General features: G+C 37.4%; 4 protein-coding genes across 4 annotated transcripts; all 4 read right to left on the reverse strand.

Annotated features, from left to right (window-relative positions):
* Nucleotides 1-389: 389 nt before the first annotated feature.
* LOC105146109 (uncharacterized) lies at nucleotides 390-7,235 on the reverse strand. Its single transcript, XM_087412761.1, has 7 exons — nucleotides 6,938-7,235; nucleotides 6,584-6,754; nucleotides 5,040-6,128; nucleotides 3,705-4,490; nucleotides 3,281-3,437; nucleotides 2,426-2,780; nucleotides 390-1,709 (listed from the first exon to the last, which is right to left on the reverse strand). The coding sequence occupies exons 1-7, from the start codon at nucleotides 7,211-7,213 to the stop codon at nucleotides 1,346-1,348; spliced, it is 3,198 nt and encodes a 1,065-aa protein (XP_087268887.1). The 5' UTR covers nucleotides 7,214-7,235; the 3' UTR covers nucleotides 390-1,345.
* A 4,827-nt stretch (nucleotides 7,236-12,062) lies between these two features.
* LOC105146108 (uncharacterized) lies at nucleotides 12,063-14,778 on the reverse strand. The gene is made up of 3 exons (XM_011056163.2): nucleotides 14,637-14,778; nucleotides 14,098-14,295; nucleotides 12,063-12,297 (listed from the first exon to the last, which is right to left on the reverse strand). Exons 1-3 carry the CDS (start codon nucleotides 14,646-14,648, stop codon nucleotides 12,208-12,210), a joined length of 300 nt encoding a protein of 99 aa, XP_011054465.2. The 5' UTR covers nucleotides 14,649-14,778; the 3' UTR covers nucleotides 12,063-12,207.
* Nucleotides 14,779-16,659: 1,881 nt separating this feature from the next.
* On the reverse strand, nucleotides 16,660-18,631 carry LOC105146107 (uncharacterized). Its single transcript, XM_011056162.2, has 2 exons — nucleotides 18,538-18,631; nucleotides 16,660-17,637 (listed from the first exon to the last, which is right to left on the reverse strand). Exons 1-2 carry the CDS (start codon nucleotides 18,547-18,549, stop codon nucleotides 17,167-17,169), a joined length of 483 nt encoding a protein of 160 aa, XP_011054464.1. The 5' UTR covers nucleotides 18,550-18,631; the 3' UTR covers nucleotides 16,660-17,166.
* Nucleotides 18,632-20,474: 1,843 nt separating this feature from the next.
* LOC105146106 (uncharacterized) lies at nucleotides 20,475-21,130 on the reverse strand. The gene has a single exon (XM_011056161.2). It carries the CDS (start codon nucleotides 21,053-21,055, stop codon nucleotides 20,726-20,728), a length of 330 nt encoding a protein of 109 aa, XP_011054463.1. The 5' UTR covers nucleotides 21,056-21,130; the 3' UTR covers nucleotides 20,475-20,725.
* Nucleotides 21,131-26,741: the final 5,611 nt, after the last annotated feature.

Here is a 26,741-nt window from a genome sequence, read left to right on the forward strand (position 1 = left end):
TTACTCGAACGAGATTCTCTTTCTCAAGACGAAGGTATTTTTAAGAAAATATCGAGATATTATTATCTGTCGCGTTTAAATCGCTATTGCCGACGTTTCCCTTTTTCGCCTTTTCTCCTGATATTCAAATATTTATTCTTATGGCAAAAATTCGATTGCAGATCGCACGCAAATTCTAAGCGATTCTCACACTTCTCGACTGATCATAGGTCTGTTCACGATACATAAAATCCCCAAATATTTTTGCACTTAAAATGAGATAGATATATATTTGGCTTTGAAAAGAGAGAAAGCGAAGATGCCGAGTGCAAAAAGTGCGAGCAACGCGAACAGACCTCATAATTATGCAGCGTCGGGGCAGAGAAGTGGTCGTGGAATACAGAGGTATATGTGTGTAAGTTATTTATTAGACTGATAAATATAATATATATAAGCTGTTGCAAAGAAAATGCATTACTCGACGATCCGAACGCTCGAATCAGATTTCGCGAATTGCGTGCCGTGTATCGCTAGCCGGTGCGCAAATGGCGCCGACTTTGGCGCGCGATCAAGGAACTACGTTCCATTTGATGTTTCCAACACTCTTGAAATTATTTGATTCTTGTCAAGTGTTAAACAAGAGCCGCATTTAGCAGAAAAAGCTTTGCAACTGTTGAAAAGTTAATATGTATATAAATTCTACACTGAGAAAAAAATGCTGTTGATTCAATTAAATTCTATATGGGCTGTTACTAAGTGATTAATTCATGTATATTTTTATTGACAAAGGCCTTGATTATTGAAATAATAATTTATCCCTTTATGTCAAAAATATACATGAATTAATTACTTATGTTAACAGCTGTTGACAGCTCGTAATATAGAATCTTTAATTGAATCAATAGCATTTTTTTCTCAGTGTAATTATTTCCATTTAGGCAAGACTAATCATATTAAAAAATTTTACAAGAGTTGCAAAGCTATTTTTTCTGCTGAACGCAGTGAAGGACAAATAATATTTGCGAGTGTTATGTGAGCACCAAGTGGAACGCGTTCCTAGAAATCTATATACAATAAATTAGACATTTTAAAAAAAAAAAAGAGAAACTAATTGATGACACAAGAACGAGCAATAATCGAATAAATAACTTTTTGTTTTGAATCGGCCGCCTCCAAGTAAAATTTGCTTATATGCAAATATAATAGAATATAAACGATTTTAATATAAATATATATAAATATGTCTTTCTCTATATATATATATATATATACGAAATTAAAATATTGTTCGATTTTGAAGAAATGAAACTTTGCTATGTCTTTTTTTTTATGTCAATTACGACTTGATTCGAATTTTCTCTTATCATTAATTCACAGATCCGACAATCTGGTGAATCCAGTCGAGATAATGCGAGACGCGAGTGTAGACTCCAGGCACGTTCCGTTGGCCGCAACCGATGCCCCAGGAGACGACACCGGCCAACTGCCAGTGGCCTTGACGCTCGCAGACCATGGGGCCGCCACCATCGCCCTTGCAGGCATCCTTGCCCTCCTCGCCACCGGCGCAGATGAAGCCCGGATGAAGCGTGAAGCTGAGTCCTAGCCGCGTCTGCCTCATCTGCTGCTCACACACATGATTGCTGACGACAGGTAGGTTCACCTCTTTCAACAAATTAGAATACTTGGAGCGATCGTCGAAAGCGTCCTTGCCCCATCCGGTGGTCCAGCATCTGCCATACATTATGTTAAATTTCAATTAAAGCGCACCGCGTTTAGAAGCGAGAATCCGTTCGGAAAGATTTTTGGTTTATAATTATTTGACTCTTAATAACAGGAATTTTTTAAAATATAATTTGTTATTTATATCAATTTTTCTGAAACATCTGCTGCTTCTTCTCGCGTATGAGGCAACATTAAGTATTTACAAAAAATAAGAGATAATTAATGTTATTGCTACGTTTTTTTAATAATACTAGGCTTTAAATTACTAGGCTAAAACTTGTTAAATTTTGGAAATTATATTAAGAATATTATAGCATTATAATAGCCACATAGGCTTAAAGATATAAAATATTCTATCAAGAAATACGTTTTAAATATATATTGGGTCATCTAAAAAGTATCCGCGGTTTTTTGTCACTAGATGTGTGTTGATGGTCATATATCTAGTGACAAAGTACCGCGGATACTTTTTAGATGATCCAATATATTATATGTATCTCAAATTATTTCATGCTATAAGCATTTATCTACAAAATTTTTTGTCGCTGTACTAACAATCAATTACTTTTCTCTGGGGAAATATCAATATATATGAATTATAAGAATTGAAATTCATTAACCTTGAGTTTAGAAGAAATCTCGCTACACGCATTAATGAGAAATTTTAAAAATAATTTTTTTCACAATGATCTCTTCCGTTTTGTAAATTATGGAGAGTACGCACCTTGTTCCAGTGAAGTCGTCGTATTTATTTGGCAAACAGGCTGGACTAATGTGAGGGTTCTTTGTGAAATCGACGTTATGATCCAGCGTTAGAATAGCGATGTCATTGGCAAGAGTGCCAGCGTAGTACTCAGGATGCACGAAGACACTCACAACGTTTCGTTCGATGTAGGGGTAGAATTCAACGTCGTGATTCACATCCCATTCGCCTAATCGTACGCGAAGATCACGAGGGACATAGGTCTTGATGCAATGAGCAGCAGTAATGATATGTCGGGACGAGATCAAAGTACCTCCACAAACGTAGACATTTTCTGCAGTGATCTTCATAATAGCTACATGCCATGGGTATTCACCTAAATTAAGAATGATTTAATATAGCAATAATATTCTTTAATATTGCCATGTAATGAAATATTTAAAATTATTATATAATGCATATGTGTGAAAAATATCTCAAATAATATCATATTGTTAAGCAGTACAAATGCATATGAAATTATATATCAAGTATTTAAAATTTAAAGCATATTAAAAATTAATGTTTGAAAAATTTAATATTGTAGTAGTAATATTAAATTCGCGATAATGATAATTGATCTCTACATTCAGGAAAGTTTTATTAAAATACATGTACGCGTATTTATTAATTTGCGATCGATAAGCAATAATATCAGTTAAATGTTTGCTATTCTTGAAATTACAACAAAAAAGGGAGAGTTATGTTTATATTTTATGTTTTCTATCTTAATATTCCCAGAGAGGATTTCTCCAAAACGTATCTAATTCAAATTGACAGTATCCTTTTCTACAAATGCTATTCATTCAGTAATTAATTGTATTAGAAGTCGCATACCAAATTCGGATTCTCCGTCGACGTAGATTGGGGTCTTGATACGGCCATTGATGCCCTGTGCGTTTCTAACTCCGCATTGACCGTGTTTCACTCCTATTATCTGCGATCTTGGGCAGCAGACGTGATAAGAATTGCAAGCCGGACGTCCATATCGTCTCTGCGAATAGAAAGGGATCGGTCAATTGATTTCGTCCCGACATACCTACGACGAGTTCTACTTATCATATTCTCGACTTCTATCTGTGCTATACACCGCTGCTCAGTTTGACAATCTCGTGTTTCGTAAGTTTGCAGAGTCGGTATCACCGTCATTCTGAGTCATCCGCTGACGGCCTCAGCCGCTTTACAGCGACTCTACAACCTCGTTATTACAACGGTTAAGTCTGTTCAGCAGAGCGAGCAGACCAACCAACCGTATTCTTACCTCCGATGTCGTTTCGTTAAATGCCGTCGTGTCGCGTCTCCTTCTGTTTGAGAAAGTAATCTTCCCGCTCTTCTGTCGTTCGTTGCCGGTCAGTCCTTCCGGCGAAACCTTCGACAAATCCTTTGTCAAGAATTGTCTACCTTTCGTCGTTGACGCGTTTCTCGCACGAGCGTTTCTATAGTAATTATCCTGATAATCATCCGAATAATCGTAGTCATCGTAATCGTCGTTATCGTCCTTGTATAAGTGAGAAGGATAGTATTGTCCGCTGTGAGGCTTGTAATAGATCGGTTCGTGATGATGAATATTGTGCGATGGATAGAACGGCGGTCTGGACGGATAATGATAGATCGGTCTCTCGTGATGTGTGTGATAATGAGGAGCGTAAACGCCGTAATGTCCGTCGTAATGACCGCCATAATGACCACCGTAATGACCGCCGTATAGTCCATATTTCTTGTAAGCCAGGAGATGGCCTAGCTTGTGAATAAGTCCTGGATTGGGTGTTACATGAAGGTTCACGTAAGGCTTGATGATCTTCTCACCGTACTCGTCTTTGGTGACCTGCACCGCTACGAGCGGATTCACGGCGACCGGACCTAGATTTATGCCCTGTCCGCCAACCAGCCCATAGCCCGGTGTGTACCCCGGGATTCCCAGGGGATAACCAGGGTGGGGCGCGATTGGACCGACACCACCGGTTTGCGGTAGGCCGAAACTGACGCCCCAAGTCGGCTTCACGTTCAATTTCGAGGAGTCCAGATTGCCGGTTCCTACCGTCAGTCTCTGCAACGAGAGAGACGAACAAATTCACGTAGAACCGAGGTCTATTTCTCTTTCTCTCTCTTTCATCCCGATTCCGTTTTTTTTTCGGGAGAATTAACATGTTGATTATAGTCGAAACTTTCTCGTCGCTTTTCCTCGCTCTCGTTCGCGCTTTATTAAAATTCGTTCGACCCAGATCACATGATGTCCTCCACTACATGACATCTAATCTATCGTTTCTAGTACGGACGTTTAATTGTGTGATTGCGTTGTCTAGGACAAACAGACTGACTGAGAGTGTCAAACTGAGCGATACGTATTACAGAACAATGGCACTAAATATTTGTTACAAGTAGCCATACATTTTACACGTCCGATAATTTAATCAATGTACGAGTCGAGCTTCCGATGCGAATAATTTTGATTAATTTATATATAATCTAAATTTTAATCTCTGATCTAAAATAATATCTAAAGAACGGTCAAAGTTTGATAATTTATACATCGATTGTCACATCGTCCGCTCGGAACTCGCAAGAAAAGCGAGAGAAACAGTTTGTGTCAACTTACTTCTTGTATCACCTGCTCGTCGTTCTTCTTGGTAACGTGCTTGACATCCCTGCTGCTTCGCTTCGTAACTTCTGTTTTCTCCGTCTGCTCGTTTTTCGTTTGCACAATCTCGGTCTCGTTTGCTCCCTTGGGTACTCTTACGACAGTCATTGTGCCGTTTCCGTCGGTGATTACTATCTCGTCAGTTTCGGCCTCGATACCCTTGTCAAGATTGCGCGGATCGATCGCCAAGTAGAGATCGTCTTTACGGCCTACGTGATTGGATGTTAAGCATTGATCGTATGGCACGCATACGCAATCGTCATACGAGGAGGAACCGAAACTGTTGTCGGCACCGTTATTGAACGAATAATCACCGGGGGAACCATTCTCCAAGAACTGACTGGAGACAAATTGTCCACCGGGAGTAAATTGTTTGCTGTTCGGTTTCACATAAGTGGGGTAACGATCGGCATAACCCTTTGCGGACGAGGAAGAGGTCGACGGGTCATTGTTGCTCGTGGACGTTTTGATGTTGAACGTTTTCTTGTAATCTTCGAAATCATTGATCAAGCCTCCGTAAGTACCGCCGTTTCCATAACCATAACTGTTGATACCACCGAATGGAGGAGATGATGCGATTACGGCGGGATTATGCGCCACGGTGCTATCGGCATCTCCATGATGATAATGATGATGAACGTGTTGCTGAACACCTGCAGCAGTCGGTTGATGGAGGATCACCTGCTTCTTGTCGATAAATTTATCCTCGAAATCGGACTCGATGCTGGGTTCATATATGGGTTTGGACCCTAATGGAAAAGGCAGACCGGGTTTCTTATATCCAGGGTAAGGCCCGACAAACGTAGGCGGAGGTCTACCGAACGTCGGTCCGGGTCCGGGAAAAACATTGGGTCCCAAAAGTGAAGGTCCACCAAAACTAGGAGGAAATGGTATAGGTTTCGCTGGACCATAAGGTCGTTTCACGGGTACGGCTGGAAGTGGACGACCCACTGGCTTGATGGTCACCGGTTGAGCATAGATGACATCGTGAGGATGAATATCGCGATGTGGAGAATAGTAAGGTCGTCGTTCTTCCACCTCCTCGCACTGTATAAAATAATTAATACACTTTAAAATATGATTCGAATCTCGTGAAAGTCATAATTTAATACATAAAATATAATTTTTTAATTCTCAGGACTTTAATGGACTTTAATGCCTTTCAACAAGAGACATAACACGATGTGACACAGTGCATTACATCCCTGTTGTTCGCCAATGTTAAACAAAGATGAGATAATCACAGTGTTGTACTGAGTCGCTTGTTGGAAGGCACCCTATATATATATAGATGTTTGCAGAGAATTAAATAGGAAAGTTTGGAACGTTAATTATATTCATATTAATAATACTTATAAAAGCGATACAACGCGTGTACAAGCGCGTAGTTCTTAAGCGTTTATAACTAACTTTAAAATTTCTCGAAGTAGAAAAGAAATTTAAAATACTAATTATATTTCTAGCGATTAAAAAATTTAATCGACTTAGAAAACTGTACTTACGCTAATCAAACTGAGAGAGCAAAGCTTGTCCTTGATGAAACTACGTGCGAGCGTATCATTGTCGAGCTGCAGAGCATTTTTTATTTTAGGATCAGAATAAATTTCATTATATTCCTCAAGATTGCGACCTTGCCGATTAGATACGATAATATTATCGATCACAGAATCAATCTGTAATTGAATATATAAACATATTCGTATATTTATTAACTATTATCTTTCTTTAAAGTGATCACATACACTCTAAATATTAAATATACACTTTACTTTGTCAAAAATTTATGTTTCTGACTTTAATTAGCCTTGTAACGTTTAATGTCAAATATGTTGCAATAATAACGATAAAATTCTTACTGATTGACCAATGACGTTGGCCACTCCACTGCCACTTGATTGAATATTCGCATTGTAAAGCAACGGTTGTTGCATTTCTTTCTGTTGTGAGGTATCAGGGTTGTCGAATGTGACGAAATCACGTTTTTCTTGTTTTTCGTTTGAGGCTTGATTAAAGTCTTGGTTATTCCACGGCTGCCATTGTTGCGAAGATTCACTCGGCGTCTCGTACACTTGAGTACCAAATACTTCTCTCGCTATTGCCAAGCAAGCTATCAGGACGAATTTCGTTCTCATCCTGCAACAAAAGATAAAAGAATCAACTTTATATTTGTCTTTTGTGATCAACAAATAAATTATTTTCTTTAACTTTTGATCTTATCATAATTTTATAATTTTAATCAAATATTTGATTTAGTATTAAAATTTATTTTTTAATCTTTTAATTTTTTAAATATTATAATATATTACGTATTATATATAATTTAATTTAATATAATTATTTTTATTATTTTTATTTTATTGTTGTTTTCTCTCGATTATTTTAATTTAATCCTTGATGCGAAGCGCTTGATTTTCTTCTCAATCGATCTCTCGAGTATCTCTTGACAATTTCTCTGTAAGTACCGAGCGCGGATCCACGTGAAAGTGCATCTCGCCTTTCTCCATTCAGTTTATTGTTCGCAACGATTGTGGAACAACTACTACGGATCGAAATTAGGTCAAAATCGATGGAAGATACATATTTACTTGATCTTCAGTAATAATTTATACAATTTTAAAATTTTCAATGTCTTTGTTTACTCGAGAAAGCAGTTTTTATTGCTCACCACAATAACATTCTTACTCAACGTATAAATACCGGTTTTAAGTAACGGTACCAGCTAAGGCTGTCTTATATGAAAACGTATACAGACGTGTAATTAAACTGAGGAGGGACTAATGAAAGCGAGAGGAAGTTGAGTGAAAGTCGTTTGTCCGGTTCATAAAATGTGATGTCTCTCGCCGAGCACACATCTCACATTATTTTATTTCTTCCGAAATCGCTTCGTCAACACGGAGAAAGTAATTGCATAACGAATGCGGTGTGACGTTGGAGCGGAGTGATTTAAATTTCAAATTAAGTAAAGTATTTCCATGCGCAATCTAATGTTTGTGATAGCATTTTTAGAGTGACTAATACGCTGACTTTAGAGACTACAATCACTATATTTGGCAAAGATATACATAACACGTCATGACGCGTCTTTTATTTACCGCCTACGACAGTGAAAGTGGTTACGTGTTGTGTACGTGCAAATAATTTCAATACTTTACTTTCCACTTGCCTTAATACATCTCGTTAAATCGTAAATTCACGTTGATAATCTAATAATCTCGACATTTGTGCATCGTAGTTTCCTCTATAATATCCAAGTTGCAAGTAATGCAACCAGCTTTATATTCTCTTAATCATCCTCCATAACTTCTTACATTAAATCAATTATCTCGAAATAGGTCGACAATAGAAAAACAATTAAGTCATCCCAGATCACTCGACTCATTAAAAATTTTGATTATTTAAATTTCTAGCATCTCTACGTATATTTATTATTTAAAGTTAAATCATCGAATTTATTCTTTTTCTATTTCAGCTTTCTTTTGAAAATGAAAAACAAAATTTTCAAAATATAAGAAATACCTGAATTTCCAAGTAAAATGACGTTTAAAGATTCTATGCATTATTTCTGCTTTATACAAATTATATAAACTAATTATTCAAATAGAAACTGATCAGGATCCAAGTAGCTTCTCTTAAATATTCACGGCACAATAATTCGTCTTTAGCATCACAATAGTGGGTCGGATATTATGACAAATCGCGAATCTGAATAAAGACGAAACGGAGGCGATATTTAAAGAAGAGAAAGTTTCTATACACATATATTCTACTATAGAGCGGCACACGTAGGTTTCACTCCTAATTTTAATAAAGTATTTTATGTGATCCATGTATCTGTATATTTAAGAAATATATTGGAAAACATCTCAATTTTCCAATTATTAAACAAATAACGATGAACGTATGCAAATATTATATTGCTTCGGCCAATCGGTAATCGATAAAAACACTCCTTGCCGCGATTGTTTTTTGTCGACGAACGCAAAAAAAATATTTACCCCTCTGAAAAAAATAGGATCTCTAATGGATTAGACAATAAATCTATCAATCTATGATTAAACATGAAATCCCACATTCTTTTTATAATTTACATTTGGTTTGTAGTTAAAGCACATCATCATTACTTTGAAAATGACTATTTGACTATTTATTGTGAAGAATTATCTATATAAAATTATTTCACTCATTATATACCCAATCTTTTTTGTCTCTATAATAATAATTTTAATTTTGTAATTAAAGGAAATTATTAATATTAATGTTGATACATGGAAATTATATTATGTGTCTTAACTTTGTTTTTCTCTAAAATTGCATAGATACTTTTGTAATTGTTAATTATATTTTCATACATATATATATTAAGAAAAATTTTACCATTATAAGAACAAAGAAAGTCTTTTATAAACTATAAAAAATCATTAATTGTAATTTAAAAACATACCTGACTGTTTATCTTCAGATGCACCAGCGATAAACTATTTTTCTCGCTCCGCTACCGCGTCTTATATTCGGACTCTCGCTCTCTAACGGAACTTTCTCCCTGCACGATGCCGTGGTCTGTGCTTTTACCGAAGTCGTCACGAATCTTATATAGCCCGTCCCTTTCGGGGATGCTGGACCCGTCGCGTGAACCACCGGTGGGGTAGATCTCGTGAGTCATCGACGACGGGCGAACATCCGTCTTCGTGACGCTTTTTCTGGCACATCGTAAAAAAGTAAATCGGAAAAAAAGTGTATGTAATTCGAACAACGTAACGCGTACCTTGAATGTGTCAGACTCATCTTTTCGTCGCGTGAATACGAAAAGTCGCATCTCCCGCCATTTTTCTGTTCTTATTATATCAACATTTTATTTTTCGATTTACATACATTGAGAAACGATACATTGGATATATGTATATGCACCGGAAATTGTATGTTATATTATACCTGCTGTTCTCTCGATAGCATTTAGAATATTTATTTTATCAGAAAAATATAAAAGTACAATAAACTCCATGCGGTACGAAATTTACATTGTGACTTTGAGAAAAATTTACGTTGAATCCATTAATCCTGTATTGTGTGAAAAAATAACATAATGAAATATTTAATATGATTTCTACTAAGCATATATCTTAATTCAACATTTGAAATATTTATATGATTAAAATTTCCATTAATTCTGAATGAAAAATCTGTCACATAAATCATAGAAATTAATAATATACGTACTTGAATGCTTGATGTGACGATTCATTGTATTCAAAATCATTTAATATTTATAATACCGAAAATATATAACAAGAATCGAATGAAGATATTTTTGATCACTCTTATGCATTTTCTAATTGAAGAAGTGTATAAACAATACTAATTTCAATATTCTCTACATAAATTAATTTAAATTTTTTCCGAAAACAAAGAGACGACCGCGAATGTAAAAGACCATCAGATACGAAGAAGTCAACTTGCATGATCTTTCGTATAATTAGTTTGCCACACAATTCCTGGAGAACACCAAGTGGGTTTTTTTTTATAGAGTTGGCATTATGTAAGAGACAGGAACATATATATACGAATACAAATGCAGAACTGTTGTCGTTTATTATTTAATGAATATTTGATGAATGAATTATGCCTTACATAATTATGCTTTACGTCATTTTATACTTGTCGTCAATAAAATTACCTTTTATTTGGGTCGGGGTTATCTCGCAAATAAATTTGTCTAAAATTCGAGGAAACTTTGATATTGGTGTTGCAACTGTATTCTCCGAAGAGATCTATAAATTTACGGTCATCAGCCTAGATTGTTTTCGCAATAATCCATTTGACGATATTATAATATTGATTCCTTTAATCGATTTATACTCTAATTTAAATAGTTGTAACCGTGTTGTTGGCATTCATGATTATGTAGAAAGATTCTTCTTACGAGTCTTTCATGTCGCAACTCCCAAAATAAATGATTACACTCGAGCAACTATATCAAACCGGATACTTTCTTTTCATGGTCATGCCGGTCGTGAGGTGCATCGACCTTGACTTCATGGATCATCGAGTCCAATATAATGATTTTCACTCTCGGTAGAAAGTAAAGAGGCGCACTTCGACAAGCGACGCTTTTGTCTCGTTACGAGGAAATGAGTATTACGGCCATTGATCAGAAAGATTACGATAGTATAAAAAGTAGCATAAAAAAATGTGGCTGCTAGGGCTTAAATGCAGAGGTAGATGTATCCCATAAATATTTAGGCTCTCGTAGGATCCGGGAGAAAGTACTCGCGCGTGTATTGCAAGGGAGCGTGTCAATGAACTCATCCGTTTTGGGTCTCGGGAGTTTTTTCATCCAATCGAATATCCATAGTTTCTCGCCACGTGGAAATTACACGATTTCGGAAGAATTTTCGCATAAACATTTTCAATTTTTGTTGCTTTGGCTCCCGTAGAGAGTGAATTAAAATGGGAACTGAAATCCTCAACGGGACCTACTTTTCTTTTCTTGTCACGTATCGATGATCACAACGAGGATCGCAATGATGTCGATTTCCTTTCACAGGCCACGCACTGCGTCATTACGTAACAGGGATTTTCCGCGGCCTTTCGTAACACTGGGAATTTCGTGTCGTGGGTCGTGGATCGTGCCACGCTAAACCGCGCGTGAATTGTCTTGACCCAAATTCGAATATCCTTCTACGTTTTCTTCTTTCTACGCCGGAATGCAAATGAATTCGATGCAGCGAATATAACATAAGATAATAACTTCACGCGAAGGTAATAACTTTGCCTTCATGCGTGTTAAGATTAAAGCTTTAAAATGTATATAATATAACGCAAAATTATATGAATTTTTTAAGAGAGAAAAATTCTTAATAATTCGTTCTCGAGAAGAACCTGAAGAACGATAAAGAGGATCGGCTATGACTATGTAATTTCTTCGAGGTTGTTGAGGGAGGTACAGGGGATGGAAATAAGGGATTAGAAAATAAACACGTCGACTTTCACCAAGTTCTTTTTTTTTTGCGTGGATGAGATTACACGATAGAAGATGATTATCGATGAGGAGACAAGCTGCGAGCTGCTACGCATACTTCCACACGAGCTTTACTGAGGTCGACGGCTACCGGTCTGATGATTTTTGCGGTCAGTAGGTAATATGGTACCCATGTTGCTCGATCGAGTAACTCGACGGGATCTCCGCGATCGGTGCAGAATAATAAGCGTATGGCGATACCTAGTAATAACGAAAAACGATAAAAAATTGTATTTTGATTTTCCAACGCAATTTGATCACAGAAAACGATAAGCTTTGAAACAGAAAAAATTTTCTTTTCTTTTCCTTTTTTATTCTCACCGATCCATGTGAAAATTATATCTTGATCTACCGCATTTCTTTGTAATTTAATGTTGAGCAATCGAAAAATATAATTAAAGATTTGCGTTCTTTTTTTATATTAATTGGAATAATGAAAAGGCTTCAGAATATAAAAGCGCGGCAGCAGATTATGGATTATTTTGTCATTTTAATTTTTTCATTTTGTCAATTTTTTTATGATTACTCGCAACTTCTTTTATCTTTCGACATTATAATTTTAAAATCAAAATTATGACTTGTCAAATATAATGGAATTTTAATTCTTGTAATTTATATGCGAAGAACACTTTGTAAAGTTGAAACTAGTTTTAATGTATTGAACACATTAGATTTTATTTAATATTTTATAGCACTCTTCGCTTTTACTCATCTTTAACTTTTTTTCTTATATTATCTTGGTAAGAAAAAAGTTTTAAAATAAAGAAAAAAGTTTTATAAGTATATAAATTTAAAAATCGACTCTTTAAATGTAAATTCACAAACATTCGATTCTTGAATTGAAGCTATATCAGTAACCCACTCCTGGTTCGATGGATGATTTAGAAATCGAACGTTTTTGCGGCGCGTAAGTTGCTTTTCGAACGCCAAGATATGCACTTGGACTTTTTGTATCTAAAATGATTGGATAAAACAGAACAATAGGAGTCAAGCACAATAATTCTTGTGCAAACCAATACGGTTAACAAAACAACTTTATTAATAATTAATCCTTACATATTTCGACTCACCTTTGAGTCATCCTCAGAGACAATATGATATTATAATTACAAAAAATTTTTTTACAAACTTTTACATAATTTATTTGAGTGAGCCACCTCCACCTATTAACGGAAACTATAATATAAAGACAAACTTTAATAACAATCTGAAATATATTAAAATGATTAAATTTGTTGGAAACAAAAACGATTTATTGTAAAATAATAGAAGATAGCTTACAAAAATTCACCATATCGCAAACACTTAAATTCTATCGGTTTAGTCAAAAACCAGTCTTTAATCATTTAACGAATCAGTGTATGTTGAAATTAATGAATAACTTTTAATATATCTAAAACGTTAATCGCAAAGAAAAGGAAAAAAGAAGAGAAAAAAACTCTGATATTAATTGTAATCCAGACGAGCATTAAAACCAAAACTGAATTTTTAATAATTTAATTTAATTTCTTAATATAACAAAGAATATATACTGATTGATGTATTAAAAGTTTTTGACTAAACCGATAGAATTTAAGTGTTTGCGATATGGTGAATTTTTATTTTAGTAAGTTATTCTATTCTTCTATTATTTGACAATAAATCGTTTTTGCTTCCAACACAAATTTACCTTTTAATCATTTAACACATTTTAGATTGTTTATTATAATTGTTTATATTTTTATATTATAATTTCCGTTAATAAGTGGAGAATGGCTCATTGAAATGAATTAGTAAATAAATTTGTAAACAAATTTTTTGTAATTACAACATCATATTGTCTCTGAGGATGGCTCAAAAGTGAGTCGAAACATGTAAGCGAATTAATTATTAATAAAGTTGTTTTGTCAACCATATTGGTTTGCGCAGAATTACCATACTTGACACTCCTATTGCCCTGTTATATACTTTTTATGTATGATTAAGGAGTCTTTAGGAATTAATTTATATTTTTGTATCTACCTGTGAAAGAACGGGTGCGGCATAGGCGAGACGGGAAACCGGTGCGATAACTGGTGTAGCGATTGGCGCGATTGGCGCGACCAGCGGTGTGAGTTTGGCGGTTGACGCCGGAGTTTTCAACTCGGAGACGAGGGTGAGTGGTCTGGGTGCCGGCGCTGGCGCGGACCACGCAAGGCCGACGAGAGTGGCGAGCAGGATCTGCAAGTAATCGTCATAAAGGAAAAGCTCGCTCGTTATTTAAATTGGAAAACTTCAGCGCGCGGAGCACGTCGGTGAATATAAGTAACCGTTGAACCGCGTGAAGCGAATGAGTCTACGTGAGGTAAATATCGTTGCGCGAGAAGACACCTCCTAGGGCGATGGTGAATAATCGCGTTACACTTTCGGGGAATAAATGCAAATTGCAACGATTTCCGAGACGTTGGAGATCACAATAGCGGAGTAAAAGCGCAGAAATTATTATTGCGTATTTCGTTACGATTTTTAAATTCATTTGCGGATGCACTTTGCACTCTTCACGGAATGCCAGATTTACTTACGAATCGCAACATGACGACTTCGGGCAAGGATTCTGCGCGGATGCACTCGGGAACGATACTTCGTATAAATGCGCGCGCCAGCTTGGTCTCCTCGTACTTATAGAAGTCTCAAGGGATGCCGTAAAAAAGTAGACTCGTCCGGTACTACAAAAGTTCCTAACTGCCGTACCACCGCATTCCTCCCCGGTCTCAGGGACGGACAAGGCTATAGTTGCAATATGACGCATCCTTGTTCTAGGATGCATCGACCATGCATTACATTCTACTTCTGAAGTAACTTTATGTGTGTGTGGGGTTGTCCATTCATAATATATTTATAAGGAAACGAGAATTCAATTAGTTGAACTCGGAAATAATTGATGTGGAAAGAATTCTACGGAAGATTTTGCTGAAATATCTAAACATTTAATTACATGGAAAGAATGATTTTGCTGAAGTATTTAAAAATTTAGCTAAATATAGATCTGAAAATAATTTGGTTGAATCATCAAAATAATTATATGGAACGCTTAAATGTAACACATTTTAACAATCTCTCAGACTACACAGAATATTTATAGTAAATACTATTTATGTTTTTAAATGTTATGTAAATACTTTATTCATACTTTATTCATATTTTTTAAAGCTTTATTTGAAATATTATTAAGATATAGACCAGATATTTTATATAATATTTTTGATAAATATAAATAAATACTTCTGGTAAGTATTTTTTTACTTGAATTATAGATAATGTTTTATTAAGTATTTTCCGCAATATTTACAATAAGTATTTCATAATATTTATAATAAATATTTATGATTGTGCAATTTAAGACCACAAAAATATTAAAAATAAGTCTAATGAATATTTGCAAATATTTTGTAAATATTTTATAAATATTATGTACTATCTGGAAGCTTGAACACTTTACAAATTATTCTGATAGCCCAACAAAATTATTTTCTAATTCAGCTAAATTTTTAAATACTTTAGCAAAACTTTCTGTTCTTTCCATGTAGTCTAGATTTTTTGCAAGAAAATCCTGTAGATTTTTTATCATTTTAAATGACTGCTTTGCAAGAGAAGGTAACGGAAGATTATTATAAATATTTGCGCATAAAAGAATATATATCATAAATTAGTTACAACGAAAGAAATAACACTACTTTCATCCAAAAAGATGCTTAATAATCTAAATCCTCAGTATATCTTCTTAACAAAAATTAAATTGCAGATTTCCTTCCGTCCGCATTACGTTTCGTTAAATATACAACGGATAAAACGCGCACGACAGAACAGTACATCGATAAGAATAATGCTTGAGTCCCGAGGAACGTTCCTCTCTTCCATTACCTCCCATTTCTATTTCTTCCTCTTTCGAAGAAACAATCCTAGCGCAAGAGCCCTTCGACTTCGCATTTTTCAATTATCGATCCACGTCCCTCGGACGCAGCACGTACGTTTTCGCTGCAATTCTCCCGTTGGTATTTTCTTCAGCGAGTATACGCGTGCACGTATGCATTTCTTCTCAGTGTCAGTGTGGGACGAGCGTGATTTAAGAAAGGGAGACGCGAGAAGGTTCGATAGGCTAACGCGACTCGAGACTCGACTACGCGCGTCTCTTTGGATACAAGCGCGATCCGGCGATGCTTTACAACGCCATTCGGCCATTCGACGCACCGTAGACAAGGGATACCGAGGCCATTAGCAGTACTCGCAGTTCATTCACCCAAGACCTTGAGGATCCAAGCGTGCATATACCTTCGAAGGCAATCGCGCGTCGGGCAATTTATATCGAGTTACAGATATGTATCATTGATCGAGTGGCGAACTCGTTGACAAGACGATGCAGATCTATGCAATTTACGAGCGCGAATCTCGCACTTGTTGAGAAAATATTAGTAACGCAAATATAATAAAAATACAGAAATTATTGTATAAACGACAAATAGTTTGGACACAGAAGGGAATAACTTTTGTACGACGAGTTGAATACTTTATTTCTTGGATTTGTTAAATATATGTGTGTCTGGAATATGAAATGCATGAAAATTTATTGAGGAATTTACATCGAGTATGTGCAATACAATCTTTTTTTTTTTTTTTATAAATGTTGACAAACGTGATCGACCGGCCTCTTTCCCAAGCTAAAGACTGCCAGTTTCGATTCGTTTTGTTAAGTCACGCGAACGACATGGTTCTCGAACTTGGGATAGTTCTTAGAGTAATCTACGAAGACAATGCCGCCGCGAAAGTGATCGAGAATGATGATAGTTTCGGGTGAGTGGTTTTCCGACTGCGAGCAAAGACTAAAAGATGGTCCTTTCTTTAACGAGCACAACAGGGATCCACCTGTCTCTTTAAATTTATAAAACTCATAATTGACGAATGTTCCATTTGAAGATAATTTAACCTTCTTTAATAAAATGTCCTCAAACGGAGATCGTATTTTTAAATTCGTCATAGGTTTCATTTTGTAAATCCATGCGTGCTCCTTAGAGTTATTATTTTATGTTTTGATACAATACTTCGGCCGGTGATTATTTATGCGTGTTGAATGGTATGCCCGTAATTGGATACAATTTTCTCGGCAATCAGCTGATGGGGATACGCCGAATAATATGGTGAATAATACGGTGCCGTGTAAGCTATTTCGCGAGTGGCAATCGCGGGTACTGCAACGTGCGATTCGACGGCTGCCAGAGGTTTTGCCACTGCGATCAACGGACGCGCGTCGTGGATTACTTGGTGTCCATGGGCCTCTATCGTCTTCTCGGCAACCAACGAGGTCTTCGCCACCGGTTGCACAATCTCGGCGACTGGTTGCTGTACCAGAGCGACATCCGCGTATCTCAGCAGCGCGGGTGAAGCCGCGGCCACCAGCGACGCTGATGGATGCACCACGTTGCTGCTGTGCGCCTCGACGACCTTCTCAGAAACGAGCTTGCCAATAACAGGCGTGAGAATAGTTCCACATTGCACCGTGGCGATGCTTGCCAGGACGGAAATAACCACCTACGAAAGAGAACGTTTGCCGCGGATATGAAACCTCCTCAAGATGATTTTGGAAAGAATAGGATGCCGGCGGTGTCAATATTTTCCAACCGTCTTTACATTCTCAGAGAGTCTTTACATTCTCGGTAGATCAGAAAATTGGATGTTCTGTTGTCAAAATGTGCTAGGAATAATGATTGCCAGTTCGATTAGCTTTAATTCGTTAAGTTTGTTATTCGTTATTAATATTTATGTTTATATTAATATATTTATAAAATATTAAAAATAATTATATATGTATATATATATATATATATTTATAGGTTGTTTTATGAGAAGTTGAAACTAATCAGCTGTCATTTTGAAACGCGCACGGGAAGTAGGAAAAAATAAAATACATTTTTTAATAAGACATCTGACAGTTTTATTTACATATAAAATAACAATAATTGGACATATTTATATCATGCACTTAATAAATATTTATAAAAATGTGTGTCAAATTACTGATCTCAATAATGTATGTATATTTTCGAAATGCTAAAATTCTTAATGAGTATATTTAAAAAAAATTTTATTTAACATTTTTTTTTGATAAAAAAAATACTAATGTATTATTAAGAATTTAGCATTTCGCAAAATATAAATCACTAAGATTAAGGCTTTGACATTTTTATAAACATTTATTAAATGATATACAAATCTTTCCGATCATCTTTACATTATTTTTTATCCCCTATATATGTATATGCGTTTAAAAATGATAACTGATTAGTTTCAAGATAAGACACCTGTTAAATGTATATATACATAATATAATTATTTTTAATTAATCTCGACGATTGTCAATTGCTTTACTATTCAGAGGCAATAAATTTTCCGCCTTAGTTGCTAAATAATGTTAAGAATCGTCGATCTTACCAGTCTAAACATGACGATGGATTTTCACTACTTTTGGATCAGAACCTGGGACTGATCTGCACGCACGCGGATCTACGCATGCTTATATAGGAGAGTGCTTCCGTGATCTTCGAGAAACCTTCAAGGTCTATGCAAGAATTCAACGCCCTGCCAGTGTATAGGATGTGTCGAGGAATATTCAATGCGCCGAAGGCACGTTCTTGTCTGAAAATATGTACGCGTGTAAAATACATTCTCGTGAACGTATTTCTTGTTCGCATAAAATATTAAGAATTATCGGGAGAGGCCAAGAGAGAGATATTCCCTTGAACTTTGAAAATTTTATTTTAGGACAACGTCTTTCATATTTTAAAGATCTCCTTATCAACAAATAGGAATTATAATTTAAAATTAAAATATGTAATATGAATATTAGAGAGAAATGTGACTCGAAAATATTAAGATATGATAACTATTAATCACGACAGCAGAATTGTGAAATAGATTAGCGACGTTATATGAAAATCGAAAGTGATGAAGGATATATGGATTACTTTTTTGTCAGCTGTTGGTTCTGGAAGCGTTAAGCTTTTTGTCATCGTCGTCGAGCTTGTGGGGTACACTTGACGATCGAACAAAGGGGCTTTGCGATCTTGAGACTTTACTTTTACTCCTCGCCTCTTGATAACAATAAGCACATTACGCCATAGACGCAAGGAGAAGTGGTACTCCTCGGAGATGCAACAAAAAGCACTCGAACGCGAAATTACGGTCGAAAACGCGCTTAATCTTAATGATCTCATTTATCAATTTCTACTTCATGTATGGCATCAAGGACGACGATTTCGACAAAAGATAATGTGTCACGATTGAAAAAGCAAAACAATTAAAATAAGATTAAAATGAACCTTTTCTTTCTTAAGTCATTTTTATGAATCGTTTAAAAAACACCTAACTATATTCTATCAAGACAAAATGAGTGAATTTTGTAAAGTAATATTTAAATATTTATTTCTCCTCAATCAAAACTTACATTCGTAAAGATATTATTTTCAATTCAAAATTTTATTTTAGCACAACTATCTTCTAACATAAAATACTTGGAGTTTTTTTCTGGATTCGACACATTCAATACGTATGCAGCGACATATGTATAGACACTATCTACAGTTTTCCTTCGCGAAACCGTAGGTGCGATATTGAATAATTCGCCAAACTTACCCTTCCTTCTCACGGGGACTTTTTTAAAGCTCCCGTAAAGAATTTACTAAGTTAGATTCGTGAAAAGTGCATGGACGGGTTTGTATGTTCCCTGTAAATATATTCAATACGTGACCCGACGGCGCGCGGTAAAGTTTCGCTTCGCGAGTGCCATGACGGAGGACGAGCGGGGGCCAAAGCCGAAACTCAAACAACCGTTGATCGCCAAGTCGGTAAACAGTTTTCATCGAGTCGTTCCAAATCCTATTTTGCGAAAAGCCTCACGTAAACGGATAGGTAGAACGCAACGTAGGTGGACTCCATGCGGGCGTGGCGTTGTGTGCTGAAATAAAAGAAATTATAAGAACGAGATCACCCCGTGATCACGACGCTCCGTTGTTTGCCGATCGTCCGTGCGAGACGGAAACTTGGGTTCTTCGAGACTGTGCGAGGAAAAATCTGCGATCCCCGATAAGTTCCCAGTGGTACGTGATACGGAGGAATTAGTTCTTTAGGTACAGCGCCGTGAGGACGCAATGAAGTAGAATTCGATAACCCGCTCGCAGTTCGACAATAACATGTGATATCGTTCGACGAGACTATTCTAAGAATCTAACGAGAAGCAAAGAAGAATTCGAGAGGAGAGATTACGAGGTAATATCCGAAATATAAAGATAAGTTAAGCGAAATAGCGCTGATACGTTCTCTAACAAGTTGAAGGTGTCAATAAGGACTAAACACATAGAGAAACACATTCATTTAAAGGCAGAAATGGCAACTTTATTGATTAATCGTAGCGATCGGTCGTTCAACCGTGTCAGGACAGGCTGATACAAGTTTAGTCAAAGTGCCTGGTTGATCGATAATCTGATCGATAATTCGGTCGGTCGTTCCGACGAATCGTTACGCGTCCAAGTTGGATGATGAAGGACGTCTTCATTGTCGGCTTGTGAAGAGATTGTCTTGAGAGATGGGCTAAAGATGGTTAATTATAGTGGACGATTCTCCCTTAATGAAGGACGACGGGGTGATGGGCAGCGTAGGCGAGTGGTGCGGCGTGGGCGACGGCGACGGCGGGGGCGGCAGCGACGACCGGTGCGGCGGCGACGACTGGGGCAGTCTTCAAGATCGGCGCGGTATAGGCGAGTGGAGCAGTGGCCACAAGTGGGCTCTTCACGGACACCTTGTAGGTATTGGCGTAGCTGGTGGCGACCGGGAGGGTATGGGCGACCGCTACCGGAGCTGCGACTACCGGCGCTGCGTGGAGAGCGGGCGACAAGTAGCCGGGTGCAGCCGCGACGCAGGCCACCAGGGCAAAGAGAGCGACGATCTTGTACATGGTGATTGAGGTTGTTGCTTCGTACTTCGGCAGAGCACTGAAGAGCGAATGATGCCTGAACACGGCATCTAGGACCCCTTATATTCGTCGGGGCTGACCTCTCCCACCCATCTCTCACGGACCACCCGGTCCCGGCCACAGGTTCCTGTTGCCGCCTTCCTCTCGTCGCTCTGATACCGCCATTGCTCGTTTTTTTTTCCTTTTCTTTTCTTTTCTTTTCTTTTCTTTTTTTTTGTTGCGCTGACCACTTGTTGGAGGAGCACTGCCAAGGACTGCCTCTGTGATCGTTCGTGGCCTCAACGCAGACCCTTCACCGCCTCGTATCTCGCAGATTTCGCTGGTACCCTCACGTGACGTAGCCTCGATGGTGTCCATCATCGTTTTGTTTCTTCGAGAAGGACGCGGGAAATACTCGAAAGGGCGACCATGATTGTTGGTGGCCTTATCTCCGGGCTTTCTTTGTTTGCGAATACATGATGCCTGAATGGAGAGGTTCAATGACATAGCCTCGACTATCGACATCAAACTCTCGAGCAGAATCCGGAACAATCACACGTAATTATCAAGCGATTTATTGCGTGTACATATTAGCTTTCGGACCAGCCGACAGGCCCAAAATACGAGTTGTTCGAATTGCCTCGGGCAATAATGGCGTTTGGAACAGCTTGTCACTTCCTCGATTAATTCTTGACGTATGGAGACGTGACCATAATAGCCGCTTAATTGATAACGTCGACTGTAGAACATACAGATAATTTTATTATTAAACTTGGCTTTCTTGTCGCTTGCAAGTCATTACATTTGAGATGCAGCTCGTTAATAATATTTAAACAATTAAAGTAGCCTTGACAGCCGTTAGATCGGCGTGGTCTCAGTTAAAATCGTTAACCTGTTCATGTAAAGGATGCTTCCAGGTTGTTTGCCCTGACTTTGGTCATTTAGAAGGCAATGCTTCTCTTCCTCTTTGTACTTTACCCCATTTTAATGCTTATGAATTGCAACGATTTACGAGCCGGGTCGCCTTGCTCGCGGGTTTCTCTCTCGGGTGCGGAGACGCAGCGATCGGACGGTTTTGTTCCACGAAACACGCATACGTTGTTCTAACAAACTTATACGACAAACTTGTATGCATAACTTTTTTTCCTCAAAGTTTTGTTTAAAACTCGTTCATCTGAAAAGTTTTTTTAAAAACTTCCAACTTCTGTGTCTGCAATTATTCAAGAACAATCTACGAAAGATTAACTTTTTTCTGGATTAAATAATTGAGAAAATAATTGAGAGGATTAAATAATTGAGAAGAAAGTTTTTCTCTAGTAACTTTTTAATTTATTTGTTACTTAAATACGTATTTCTATTAAGTTTATAGATTAATCTTTCTCTTAGAAAAATATTCGCTTTGAAAATCATTCTTTTGTAATTTCCTGAAAAAAATTTCCTCGAAAATTTATTATTTCTACCTTTTACGTCTTTTTTCTTTCAACTTCTCCTTCTATATTTATACCTGACTTAATAATAAATGATCGAATTAATTATCGAATAACGCGGAGATCGAACGATAGTCACGCCCACGTATGTAACGCTGTCCAAAACTGATGGGTGGTGGGAAACCAGAATCGGTGGCGAGAGGCATTGTGACACGAGTCGCGAAAGTAGATGCTCGACTTACACAATTTCGCACGACGCATTTCGCATACAACGTGTCATATGAGCAAACGTATGCATGCGTTGGTTGCATATCCTTATCTCTGTCCTGTGCATTTGCTCCGTTCCTTGCACAATCATGCATCAACAATGACAATTCGTGACAGCTCGCACTGACGAAAATCGCAACGATTTCGGTGACAACCGGTTAGACGTAACGTCTCGACTACCGACCTGCTTTTCTACGCAATGGAATATGCGTGTGGAATAAAATATGCGTTATTTTACGCAAGATGCAACCATCATCCTCGTTTCGTACTTTCATCGTTAATTGACAAATTACAACGAATATCGCTGTAGCATGTTAAAATTTCACGGATCGCTTTTCCGTGACTAAAATTTATAATGCATTCGTTTATATTAAATACTTGTATATATACAATATACAAGTATTTAATATATTATTAAATTGATGAATTGATAATTGTGGTATAGCGCATGTTCGTTTCTGACGTTATGTAATTATTTACATGCGGTAGACCAATTGTTACAATTATCAATTTTACATTTGGTAGGTTATTTTCCCTGAAAAAAAGAGAGGAATTGGTATATATTGTACCGACTATAATATTATTATACTATAATAATATCTCATGCGATTATTCAATTTATCCATCACTCAAATATCGTCGAATGGCTCGTCCTGTTCGCGTCCGGTCCCCTCCCAAAGCGATCCAAATCTCTAGTACTGCGAAATCTCACTGAATTCGGAAGACCTTGACAGGCACTTCTAGATCACAAGGATGGGAGTTATAGGAAACCAGTTCTGTTTTCGCATAAGAGGGGAGGTTTTGGGTCCTATAAAAAAGTATCGCGGGAGAGATTTCGGTATCAGTAGTCGAGTAGTGACAACTCGGACAATCTTCGCAAGAAAGTCTCAAGTCTTGTTGCCCCAGCGACCTTCCTCCACTTCGTCATCATGTACAAGTGCACCGCTCTTCTCGCCCTGCTCGTCGCCTGCGTCGCCGCGGCGCCCGCTCCCGGTTACCTGGCGTCGGCACCCGCTGTCGCGTACTCGGCGCATCCCGCATCCATCGTCCACGGCGTCCACGCGGCTGCTCCTCTCGCCTACGCCGCGCACGCAGCACCGCTGACTTACTCCGCTCCGTTCGCATACACCGCGCACAATGCGCACCTCGCCTACGCCGCACCTGCTGTCAGCTACATCCACTAATTCTAAGGTGGACTCCATGATGTAAGAATGTACAGGTGTGTCACTGCGCGTAATGGCGATAGCAATACTGGAAAACACCGATCAAATTTCGATCCAAATTCATATTTCTACTGCGCATTCTCGGGATGACTGATACACCTTGTCTTTTTACATCGTGAGGTGGACCTGCAGGACCACGACTTTCCTTGAGAGCACGACAAGGCCCAATCTTCTATCGCTCGAGCGATAATATTGTCTGGATATCTTTTTTTCTCGACAGAGAGGAAAATAATACATATATAATTTTTTTTTTTATACTTACATGCACATGCAGGGGTAAAAATAAATTGATATTTCATTTAATTGTCGCTTGTTTTTATTGTGCGATGTCTGTGCGTGGTACACCCCGCCGATCCTGCCGCGATAACAGCGGACGTTGACACGTTCGAAATGAGATATGTATTTCGTCGAGCAGAAAGTAATCCTCTTCGAGTACTTAGGCTTCAAAGAGAATATTTTAATGACGGCTTGCGTCGAACGCGCAAAGCTAAATGCGTTCGTAAATAAATCAGGAGGCCTCTCGGCCGTTTTACGTAAATTAATATCGTCATTCGGCAGATCGCGCCAATCCAACGGCGAGTGGATCTAAAGTTTATCGGAATATTTTTGGTACATCGATGTAAAGCGATGTAAAGCGATGTTTGTTTTATATATATATCCTTTTTCGATATATCTATTATCATTAATCGGCTACAATATAAAATGGATACAAAAAATATTCGCACACCCAATTTTTCTCAGTATATATTCTCTATAGAAGAGACAAACTACAAAGAGTGCTTTGTTTAATACATCAGTATAAATACAACGCAATTTAACAGAAACACTTTGCACACCAAAAAATGTAATATTATTCCAAGAGAGAGGGAAGGAATATGCAAATACTTTTATCCGTCGTATCGCGTTTCCAAATACACTCAGCTAGATATTTGGTCGAAAATAAATTTAGTAAATAAATATTTATGCGTTTCCTAGTGAAAAGATAGCTCACGTTCGTAAATTACGCATATCGAATTCGCGAGGTCGACGAGGCGAATTCGCCGTAGAAAGTCGCGACCTTCCCGAGGCGAATCGCATAACTTTGCTATACGCAACAACGCCCATCATTCATAGGGAACGTCGCTCAAAGTCGCCTGCTTTGCGATCCCAAAATAAACTCGGCCACGGCACTTTATTATTACGCAACGTCGACAGCGCGCGCGCTCTTATTACAAGCTGTATACAAACTATGACCGACATAGTAATTGACAGCGCGTCTATATTCACGCTCACGCGATAGGATTGATATGGCTACGCGATGTTACGATGTTGCGTTTATACTCGCTTTACAATAGGAGACGCGCGAGGCATTAATTATAACGTACTGATGCAGTGTTGATGGAAAGATTACGCTTCACGTTGCAATAGACTATGATCTCTCAACAAACAAATTTAGCGTTAGCGCATGTTTTAAAATGCATTTGAAATACTGAACAGAGAACCATGTGATATGAAAGTTTTTCATTTATTTTTATTGTGATATATATATATATATATATATATTATATATCACAATATATCACTACATCTTCTTCATTGCAAAAATATAACCGAGAAACATCTGGGATTTTACCTTGCCCTTCTTTAATTATCCTCCATTGTTAGAAAGAAGTCCTCCATTGTCAAAAGAGCAATCAATTCTTTGAGTTAAATAACGTTTTATTACTTTTAACTTTTATGTACATACTAAAATGTAAATCAATTCATTCATCAATTCTGTTAGTTTTAAAGTAAATAACGTGCATGTTAACGTATACACTTGGTAATCAATAAACTTCATTTGAGTTAAATTTAATACATTTTCTTGAGATCAATTGTTTAACTCCATGATTGATTTTTAGTTAAATTAATGATGTATTGAATAGGACAAATAGGAACAGTGACGACCTAGAAAAATAATTGGAACAACTAACTAAAATTGGGTATAATTTGACGTTTAAATTTAACAATTTCATATTATTCGCAATAATGTTTTCATTTGATTCCACGTATTTACAGCAATTGCAGTCGTTTAATTAAGATTGATTAGTATCGCGATAAATAAGGAAGTACCGCGACTTCCGACCGGCTCCGGAAAAAATGGAGCGCGGTCACAATCGCGCATACGTTTGATTTTTCCACGGTCGCTACGGGTGGAAATCCATTTTCGTTTTCCGGAGCGTTTCACCTTGAAGACAACGTTGATACGCGTGCATTTCTTGAGTTCTCTCGCCGACGCACGAAAACGAGTCGTGCATGGGCATGGGTGGAGTCCGTGAGGCGTCGACCCTGCTCCAATAAATCTGGAGCACGATTGCGTGCAACGATAAGTAAGAAAGTAAATAAATAAATGACCGACTGTCTACTGTCCGAACTCGTAACGTCGTAATATTTTGCCAATTTCGCCACCGTACTCTTGAGCATGATGAAGAACAAACGAAAAGCGCAGGTAGCGCATGTCGATTAATGTACAAGTTGCGCACGCAACTCACAATCACAGTGCCCTTTTCACCGTACATTCTCCGACTAACTTCCATTAAGTCCATTTTCCACTCTGGAGAATATTAAAGTGTTAACAGTTTTCGAATAATCAGCGTGTAAAGAAACGAAACGTTTCACGCAAATTGAGCGTCGAGGGGATAACAACAAAATCACGTTTTTCGATTAATTTTAAGTGGATTTCACTCCGACGGAATTTTAATTCAAGATTCAAGGCTCAAGTTGTAAAAAAAATGTGTAATGTTAAAAAGGCAA

The sequence above is a fragment of the Acromyrmex echinatior genome, chromosome 13, assembly GCF_024713525.1.
Source record: "Acromyrmex echinatior isolate Ae372 chromosome 13, ASM2471352v2, whole genome shotgun sequence".
Lineage (NCBI taxonomy): Eukaryota > Metazoa > Arthropoda > Insecta > Hymenoptera > Formicidae > Acromyrmex > Acromyrmex echinatior.